At 44.4% G+C, this 10,000-nt stretch overlaps 2 protein-coding genes across 2 annotated transcripts in view; one reads left to right on the top strand and one right to left on the bottom strand.

Annotated features, from left to right (window-relative positions):
- Positions 1-5,005, top strand: part of LOC129116357 (protein FAM13C-like) — a gene marked incomplete at its 5' end in the record, with an annotated part of 5,083 nt that extends 78 nt beyond the window's left edge. Inside the window, 13 exon segments of the mRNA XM_054627281.1 lie at positions 1-108; positions 110-180; positions 183-247; positions 249-274; positions 1,003-1,144; positions 1,474-1,555; positions 1,660-1,723; positions 1,807-1,927; positions 2,496-2,579; positions 3,159-3,254; positions 3,443-3,654; positions 3,744-3,845; positions 4,882-5,005. The exon segment at positions 1-108 is cut by the window's left edge and continues 78 nt beyond it. Of these exon segments, the coding sequence (XP_054483256.1) occupies positions 1-108; positions 110-180; positions 183-247; positions 249-274; positions 1,003-1,144; positions 1,474-1,555; positions 1,660-1,723; positions 1,807-1,927; positions 2,496-2,579; positions 3,159-3,254; positions 3,443-3,654; positions 3,744-3,845; positions 4,882-5,005 (1,297 nt within the window).
- A 2,616-nt stretch (positions 5,006-7,621) lies between these two features.
- LOC129116356 (neutral ceramidase-like) overlaps positions 7,622-10,000 on the bottom strand; it is an 11,481-nt gene continuing 9,102 nt past the window's right edge. The window contains 5 exon segments of the mRNA XM_054627280.1: positions 7,622-7,942; positions 8,618-8,706; positions 8,799-8,855; positions 9,030-9,179; positions 9,950-10,000. The exon segment at positions 9,950-10,000 is cut by the window's right edge and continues 45 nt beyond it. Coding sequence (XP_054483255.1) covers positions 7,744-7,942; positions 8,618-8,706; positions 8,799-8,855; positions 9,030-9,179; positions 9,950-10,000 — 546 coding nt within the window. The 3' untranslated portion in view covers positions 7,622-7,743.

Below are 10,000 nucleotides of genomic sequence, written 5' to 3'. Positions count from 1 at the left end.
GTTTACCTCCATCCACCCGGGCCAGCAGCCCCTCACCCCCGACGGAGCTCCGCCCCCCAGTCCTCACCAATCCCCCTACTCCCCTCAGAGGAGCAGCCCCGGGGGGGAGGGGGGGGAGAGGAGGAGGTGGAGGAGGTGGAGCTCTCCTCCAGCTCCTGGCCGGCGGCCCCAGCCCTCTGCCCTCCCCCGCTGCTCCAGCCTCACCCACAGCCTGAGGTTCAACTCTGACCCCGACACCGCACCGTCTCCCACCCTGCAGCCAGCAGTACATACAGTGAGTCTACCTGTCTGTCTGTTCCTCTGTCTACCTGTCTGTCCCACTGTCTACCTGTCTGTCCCTCTGTTTACCTGTCTGTCCCTCTGTCTACCTGTCTGTCCCTCTGTCTAGCTGTCTGTCCCTCTGTCTAGCTGTCTGTCCCACTGTTTACCTGTCTGTCCCTCTGTCTACCTGTCTGTCCCTCTGTCTAGCTGTCTGTCCCACTGTTTACCTGTCTGTCCCTCTGTCTAGCTGTCTGTCCCACTGTTTACCTGTCTGTCCCTCTGTTTGTCTGTCCCACTGTTTACCTGTCTGTCCCACTGTTTACCTGTCTGTCCCTCTGTTTACCTGTCTGTCTGTCCCACTGTTTACCTGTCTGTCCCACTGTTTACCTGTCTGTCCCTCTGTTTACCTGTCTGTCCTCTGTTTACCTGTCTGTTGTCCCTCTGTTTACCTGTCTGTCCCTCTGTCTACCTGTCTGTCCCACTGTTTACCTGTCTGTCCCACTGTTTACCTGTCTGTCCCTCTGTCTACCTGTCTGTCCCACTGTTTACCTGTCTGTCCCACTGTCTACCTGTCTGTCCCACTGTCTACCTGTCTGTCCCACTGTTTACCTGTCTGTCTGTCCCTCTGTTAACCTGTCTGTCCCACTGTTTACCTGTCTGTCTGTCCCTCTGTTAACCTGTCTGTCCCACTGTTTACCTGTCTGTCTCTCCCTCTGTTAACCTGTCTGTGTTTGTGTCCAGGTGTCGGGCTCGGGACCGGGCCGAGGTCTCAGAGGACCCTGAGTGTCCCTCGTCCATCCCGTTCCTCACCAGACAGATTCAGACCCTGAAGAAGAAGGTCCGCAGGTTTGAGGACCAGTTTGAGCAGGAGATGAACTACAAGGTAAACACAGCAGGGACCAGGACTCTAGCGGCTCTGCTAACGTTACTAGCTCTCCTCCTGTTAGCCGTTAACGGTGCTGCTAACGTTACTAGCTCTCCTCCTGTTAGCCGTTAACGGTGCTGCTAACGTTACTAGCTCTCCTCCTGTTAGCCGTTAGAGGTGCTGCTAACGTTACTAGCTCTCCTCCTGTTAGTCGTTAGAGGTGCTGCTAACGTTACTAGCTCTCCTCCTGTTAGTCGTTAGAGGTGCTGCTAACGTTACTAGCTGATCTCATGTTTTACTGAGTATTGGAGGAAACCATCCCACACTGGTTTCACTGTGTTTCTCAGCCGTCCCACAACGATAAATACTCCAACCCAGAGATGATCCGAGTGATGGGTGAACTGGCGAAGGCTCGCAGACAGCTCAAAGGTAAAACTGCAGTTTACTTCACAGGTCTGTTGACGATGAAATCCTCCATCCTCTCTTACAGCAGAGGAGGAAATAATCAAAGTACATTCTTTGTGTTTGTGCAGAGATGAGACTCAGACAGTCGGTGTTTGAGTCGAAGGATCCAGGCGGTCCTGAGAACTCCTGCAGGTAACAACAACGCACCAAACCCAAACCCCAAACCCTCAGTGTGGCCCTTTGATCACATCCATCAGTGTAAATGTGTTCTGCAGGTCCAGCTCGGGCCAGCAGGGGGCGCCGGACCACAAGCCCACACTGGAGGAAACAGTGGAGTCTCTGTTCAGACGGCTGAGAGAGAAGAGGCAGGCTCTGGGCCTGCCAGACAACATGAAGGTCAGTGAACGCACCATCACACTGATGCATCACATCACACTGATGCATCCTCAGCATCACGCTGATGCATCCTCAGCATCACGCTGATGCATCCTCACCATCACGCTGATGCATCCTCAGCATCACGCTGATGCATCCTCACCATCACACTGATGCATCCTCAGCATCACGCTGATGCATCCTCACCAAACTCTGTTCATTTTCTGCTCCGTTTTTTTTGGGACCGACTTCGTTATAAGACTTCACATACCGAGTTTGAATTAGTACAAGTCACCATTTATAAACAGGTTGTCTTTAGTTTTCTGGTTATATTGAGCACAAACATAAACTGTTGGATGAATAAATCTTAAATAATCTTCAGGTAATTCTGACTAACATTAATGACAATATTGTGTTGATAACAAAAATATTTATTTTAAACATCAAATCAAAACTGCACCACATTTATAATCATCACAACATGAATCTGTGACGTGTACTGAAGGGCAGAACATGCTAACATGCTAACATGCTAACATGCATCCTCACCAGACCGCTTTAACTCGGTTCATGTGTTTGGGTTGTGCAGGAGATGACTCAGGCTCAGATGGTGCTGGAGAAGATCACTCTGCAGAAATGTCTGCTCTACTTTGAGAGTCTGCACGGCCGACCGGTGAGTCCTCCCGGCTGTTCGTGTTCTGTAACAGCGCCACCTTCTGGACAGAGTGAGAAACTGTGTGGAAACAGAAAGGACAAACGTAGTACACAGGAGGACGGGAATAAATAACTGTTAAAAAGCATGTGAATGCTGAAAGTACACAAACATTACAGTGCAAAGACAATGCACTGCTGAAAATATGTGTTTGCTGAACAGCTTTAACTAAAGAAGCTAACTATTACACTGTCAAAAGGGGAAGGTTGAGATTCATGAACTGAAAAGGCTGAGAGGAGAAATGCTTTGTGCATTAAAATGCATGAAAGGTAGAAAAAAAGTTGAATAGAAGCAAAACAATGTTATTAAAGCGCATCAGGTTTTGACATTTGTCTGTCTGTCTGTCTCTCTGTCTGTCTCTCTGTCTGTCTGTCTGTCTGTCTGTCTCTCTGTCTGTCTGTCTGTCTGTCTGTCTGTCTGTCTGTCTGTCTGTCTGTCTCTCTCTGTCTGTCTGTCTGTCTGTCTGTCTGTCTGTCTGTCTGTCTGTCTCTGTCTGTCTGTCTGTCTGTCTCTCTGTCTGTCTGTCTGTCTCTCTCTCAGGCAGTGAAGCAGGAGAAGAACCTGGTGAAGCCTCTGTACGACCGATACCAGATGATCAAACGTTTACTTTGCACCAGCCCGACTATCAGCACCATAGTGAGGAACTCTTCTTCTCCTCTTCTTCATCACTCAGTGGAACATGTAGATATTGATGTTCATCATCCTCTCTGTTGTCCGTCCTCAATAAAGAGTCATCCTGTTTTTAAAGTTTGCCGTTAGTCTTCAGTGCATGTTTTTCATTCTTTTAGAAGTAGAGTAGAATCTCCTTTGTGTCCGTCTCTCAGGAGGAAGAGGACGGTTCTGATGAAGACTCAATGAGCTCCTCGACAGTCGAGGAACCTCCGGTTCCGCCTCCTCGCAGAGCGACCAGACCCGCAGCCGGCGAGGAGGACAGCGACCGGGACAGCGACCCGGCCTTCGTGTCCCCGCTGGACGAAGTGAAGGCCGTCCACCAACAAGCTGCTGTCACCACGTCCAACCTGCACGAAGCCTCCAGGTCTGTGTCTGTTGAGGTCTGACTAGTGGACTGGGGGGTCTTGGTGTGTGGACAGAGAGTCTTTAACCACTGTACCCCCACCGAACCAGGTCTCAGCTGCTGCAGTGTCTCCGAGAGACGAGGGCAGAGAAGAAGACGAGGCGTAAAGCTCTGAGAGAGTTTGAGGATGAGTTTCACCGTCAGACTGGAAGGTGAGAGAAAAGAGACCTCCACTAACACTAAACTACATCCACACTACAACGTTTCAGTTTAAAACTCAAGTTCTGAAGGTCAATGCTTCATGTGTTAAAGCTGCATTCTCTCTAATGTCCATCAGGGGGACGGTTAATCGCCGAACTCAAGGCTTCTAAATGTCCACAAATCATTCTTATATGCAGTCTTATTTTAAAACGCATATCATTTGCTACCTTATCGTCCAACGTCCACACTACTGCAGATTTTTAAACCTCCAAAAACGAAGGAGTTTGAAAACGCTACCGGCGCCGTGTAGGTTTGGAAACACCGGGGTTGAGTTGTAGTGTGGACAGGCGGAAACGTAGACCTTTGAAAACGATGTCGTAGACACAAACCTTCACTTCTTGATTGTGTCTCATCAGTCATGACGTGTCAGCCTTGTTTACTGATCGACCTCCAGGTTAATTCAACATAGATAACTGATTACAGGCGTTGCTGACCTTGTTGTCTTTACTAGCAGCTGTTGTTCAGTTAAATTCTGCATTTTATATTTCTACTACTAACGACATGAGGAGGAAGCAGCTGTTATTGGAGCGGTTAGTGAGCGGCGTGTTCAGCGGCGTTATCAGACCTACAGAGCTGACGTCTGAAGTCACAGTTTTCCACTTTGAGGAGGACGATGGACACAAAATAGAGAACTTTCCTTTTTCTATTAATGCTTATTTTGTTCGGCACAAATATTGTGAAGTTCACAAAAGAAACAAAAAGCATAAATGCTCTCCAGAACAACAGACTTCAGCAACCAGCAGAGCTACGAGTGAGAACAGACAACAAGGAAACCGAGGAAACGAGTGAGAGACTGACTCAATACTGACCACATGTATTGACCCGTAATCTATTAAACTTTGTTTGTAACTGTTCATTTTAAAGAACATTTGATGCGAGAGAGAGAGAGAGAGAGAGAGAGAGAGAGAGAGAGAGAGATCGAGATCAAGACCTACAGCCTTGTAACAAAGTTTGGAAAAATAAAATCATCTTGTGTTTTACCGACAGAATCTGCCAAAAAGAGGACCGCAGTCCGATGAAGGAGGAGTACCAGGACTACAAACAGCTAAAGGCTAAACTCCGTCTGCTGGAAGTCCTCCTCAGCAAACAGGAAGTCACCAAAACCATGTGAGAGGAAACAGGAGTTCCCAAAAACCTCCTCAAAACCCTTCATGGGATTTTCTGAGAGGATAATAACAATATTTCCTGTTCAGAGGAGAGGAAGAGGTGGGAGGTCACGCTTTTTCCTTTTAATCATTTATATATCTTTAAGTGAGGTTAGGTGCATCAAGTTCATGACGCCAGTGGAAGTATAATTGTATTTATTTAAAAGAATAACTCAACATTTTGGAAACCTTCTCCTCGTTCTCTCTGAGATTCAAACTCTCTCTTGTCTGTTCAGTAAATATGAAGCTACAGCCTCCGACTGTATAGAAGAAGTGGACGTAGTCACCATGACGTCACCCTTTGGTTTGTGGACTGACGATTTGAAGTCGCCATCTTTGTGTTGTTTGTCTATCACCATCGTTGTTTTGTTTGTCGCCATCTTGGTTTTTGGCTGTCGCAATCTAGGTGTTGTCTCTGCCCATCTTCTTTTTTTATGGTCTATTTCACTCTAAATGTGTTGAGACCATAAACTCATGTTTACAATGTTTACTGAGGGAATAAATCAAGAGAGAAGTAGAGTCATTTTCTCATAGACTTCTATACAACCAGAGGAGTCGCCCCCTGGTGGACAGCAGAGAGAATGCAGCTTTAAGACAGGAAGCATTGGCTTTGCTTTTGCTGCCTGGGCTTAGCTTAGCTTAGCATAAAGGAAACAGCTAGCCTGGCTGGCCGTGCCTAAAGTTAGCATGTTAGCATAGCACATTTAGCATGTTAAGGTAGCATGTTAGGTCAGTAGAAACTCCTATTTTGTGCGTTAAAACTTCTCACTTCTTCCTCTCCAAACTGTAAAAACTGTAAATACTCCAGAAAAGTTTTATTAAGTATAAAAGAGATGTGTCAGTGGAAACGTGTATACCAGCATCCTTCAGTGTGTTTTTATTTACCTGCATCCTCAGTCTGAATCATTTTGGACAGCTGTAAACATGTGTAACGGACCAAAATGTTTATTTTATACCAAACTAAATGTGTGTGTGTCCAACTGAAAGCACTTTTAAGACGAGAGTTTATTTAAGAATGGCTTCCTTTTAATAGCAGCTTAAATGTTGTCAGACAAACAACATTCAGAAGTCTCAGTTTACCTCTGAAGGAGCTGATGAGGTTCAACTGAAATGTGTGGAAACGTTTGGGACGAAGATGCAACGTAGAAATATTTCTTATTCTGTATGTCGAGATATAGAAAACAAAGACATGAAGAGAAGGATGCATCTGTATTTGTATCAGAGCACTTATTGTTGAAAAAGAAGATTTGTTTTCTATCAGAAGTCTAATGTTTAATATGCAACATGGCCGTTGTGTTTCTGGATTTATCAGTGAAGACGTGACGTTCTTCAGCGGCTTCGTACCTCGTTTCAGAGGTTTCATCGTGTCGTTGAAAACTGAAAACACTCTGATTGGCTGCTTGTGATTTCCCGGTGGAGGAACATGAAGGTTAAAGACTTTCCCTTAGGACCCTGTCTCACCTGGAGTTAGGTAGACTTGGTGCGCTGTGTTGCACCGCTTGTCAGTTCCACGCTTGACCTAGGCAGCCAATCAACTTAAGCAAGAGGCGGGCTTTACTGCTGTCCCACTGACTTCCTGTTTAAATGCTGGTAGATGTGCAAAGGCTACCTAGCTAGTTAGCTGTTGGACTGTTTGATAAATACGGAGTAAAGCTCATGTTGGGATGGTTTCATGTGGCTGCAGTGAGCGAAATTGTCAGCATGCAGTCTTTTGGTTCACTTCTATCTTTTGTGGTGCTGCGTTCTCACCTAAAGTGAACCAAACTGTAGTGCACTTTAGAAGTGAACCAGGACCCGCGTCTCCAGGTGGACCAGAGTCCTGAATGAGCTCCGGGGTTCAGCTCAGGTGTGAAAGCACCTTAAAGTGACAAGCGTGGCTCTGAAGATATGAATGAATGAACGTAAAGAGAGAAACAATAAGTTACCTGGATGTAACTCTGTGTCACATTAAAGGAATTAATGAACGAATGTAAACACAGCTGCTGGCGGGAAAATAGAAGCGTCTCATACAATTCAGTGTCCGCTATGAATCCAGATTAAATCTTTCTCCTGAGAAGAAAAGTAAAACCTGCAACTGAACAAATTCATTTTTAATTGCATATTGATTAGTAAACTGAAAAGAGGGTCAATTCTAGAGGACATGTTTGAGTGTTTTCAGCAGAATCAAACCTGGAAACGTGAGAGGGTGAAACGCTTTGTCTGAACGGACCTGTCGAACCGTCGGTGTTGTGACCTTGTTCATGCTGTGATGATAAAAAAAACTTCTGTTGTTGTGATGTCTGGTTCGCTTGATGAGTTTCTATACAGACGAGTTTCAAATAAATATTTTTGCTATAAACACAATGTTGTCATTTTTTATTATTCAGAATCAGCAGATTTTAACCTAAAGTTGATTTAATGATTGAAAAGTTTTTGGCCAAAACTGCTCAATACCAAGGAATGAATATTTACATATTGTGAGTACGTTCATGCTAACTGGGGTAAGTGAAAGTTGTTTTACCACTAAGTAAACATACCTCATTACAAGTCCTAAAGTAAAAGTAGATAAGTATTGTTAAACTGCTAGTATTATGGTTGTTGTATATTTTATTTCGTGTTAAGACCATTCACATGATAATGGACAGTATTTGTGTGTTTCGATTTGAATGCGTTGTTCTAAAGTTGTGTCTGATATTTCTGTCCTGTGATCCGGAGACGTTTCCTCTCACGGATAGTAGAAGCTGGCGGAGACTCTGAAGACGTCGGACGTTCCTTCGTACGGTTTCTTGAAGGTCTGCAGACCCGTCCTCTGTTTGTAGTGTCCGTAGTGTTTGATCCGGTAGGAGCCGCTGGGGGCCGATGGGGGGATGTGCCACTCGATGGTGGAGTTACTCCGCTGGTTGGAACCCTTCAGCCAGTGAAACCTGCAGAGAGAAAAACATGAAACGTCCTCAGAGACAACCGGAGTCAAAGGTTGGTGTCAGCAGAGTTTAAATATTCACCTGGTTATAAGAAAACAGCAGATTAATCCATAATGACAATAATCAATAGTTAATATATCAAACTGAGCTCCAGCTCAAACAGCTAAATCTGTAAAATGCTGCTTTTACATTAATGGATTTATAAAAAATATCGAATGATAGAATATATTATAAGATAAGATAAGATAATCCTTTATTAGTCCCACAGCGGGAAAATTTGCAGGATTTATTATAGTACAACTGTCACAGTTTGAATACTTTAACTTCATTTCACTGATTATACTGACATACAACTACTGAAGGAACATTTTACTGTCACAATATTTTTACTATGTGCTATTAGCACTTATACTTTGACAGTATTTTTTAGGGTTGAATTAGTACTTGAACTGTAACAATATTTATTAACCCTGGTAGTAGTACTTTTGATGTAACAGTTTTTTTGCAGTGTTGTATAAGTACTTTTACTGTAAAAGAGTACTTTTTACAGTGTAGTAATAGTACTTTTACTGTATCGTTTTTTTCACACCGTGGTACTGGTACTTTAACTGCAGTAAAGGATCTGAATACTTCCTCCGCCACTGGCCTTCACATAGCACCTACTGAACACTGACCTACCTGGTCTCCCATGATGCATCAGTGTAGACGACCTCCCAGGTGTCTGTTCTGTTGTCATGAATCTCCACAGTCAAAAACGTTTTATCTCTCTGTGACGGATGACAGAGCCGAGGAGATTAAAGAGGAAAGTTACACTACGACAGAGGAACAAGGAAACAAAGTACAAAGTTTTTTGTCTTACGATGTCTCCAGAGTTTCTGGGGTTTCCTGCTACGAACGTGACCGAGGCCACATCACCCTGAAGGACACGTTAAAACTCTCAGTTTGTGTATGTTCACATAAAAACAGCAGGGTGTCATCGGCATAACGATTTAGTTCAGACTGAAAGAGGAGAATGTGCAGAGGACTGAATCTACTGGGCCTGGCACTGAGCCCTGAGGGACGCCTCGGAGACAGAACATGATGTGCCCACCTGTCTGTAGACGGGGAACACCTGCTGCAGAACATCACCAAAGCTGCTGTTCTCTGGTTTTCTGTCCACCGTTGGTGCAGGAAGCAGATTAAAGAGATTCTTCTGAAAGAACGGAGGCTGAGGGCCGACCGGCAGCTCCGACACTCGGTCCTGAACACAGAAACACGCGGTGACATGAGAACCATGTGGAGTCAGCCACACTCTTATGTTAAGCCTCTGTTTGACTCAATGTTGTTTAAGAGTCTGACTGATCTGAGGTCAGCTACCGTCTCAGTGATGAAGGGATGAAGAGTCAACGCTCACTGTGATGCTGAAGAACAATTAAGTACATGTTATTTCTAAGATGGACGTTTACTCTGGATGGACGTCAGAGATGATGATGGTGAGGATGAAGATGATGAAGATCTCCTCTGGAAGAGGAAGTCACGCTGACACTAAAAATAGTTCTAACTTCCAGAGGGAGTGCAAAGTTTGACACAAATTACTAGTAGTTTTCCAGCGTGATATTAGTACTTATACTTTAACAGTATCTTTTAACTGTAGTATTAGTACTTTAACTGTAACAGTATTTTAAAAGTGTGGTACTAGTACTTTTACTCTAATGGAATTAAAAACTGTAGTATTAGTATTTTTACCGTGACAGTATTTTTACATTGTGGTATTAGTACTTTTACTGTAACAGAATATTCTTATAGTGTGGTACTAGTACTTTTGATATAACACAATTATAAACTTTCTTATAAGTTATTTTACTGTGAAAGTCCTTTTACATTGTGGTTTTAGTACTTTTGCTGTAACAGTATTTTTACTTTGTTTAAATGTAAATCACAGCGACACAGTATAAATGTACACACTAGAGGCCACTGGTCAGTGCTCTTCATTACAGGTGTGATCCGGTCTCACCTGTGATCCGGTCTCACCTGTGCGATGGCTCTGGCCAGGCCTCGATACTTTTGCAGGTACGCACTGAG

This window comes from Anoplopoma fimbria, unplaced genomic scaffold, assembly GCF_027596085.1.
Source record: "Anoplopoma fimbria isolate UVic2021 breed Golden Eagle Sablefish unplaced genomic scaffold, Afim_UVic_2022 Un_contig_8371_pilon_pilon, whole genome shotgun sequence".
NCBI lineage: Eukaryota > Metazoa > Chordata > Actinopteri > Perciformes > Anoplopomatidae > Anoplopoma > Anoplopoma fimbria.
Note: the sequence above shows the minus strand (reverse complement) of the source record. Positions and strands in the feature narration are given on the sequence as shown.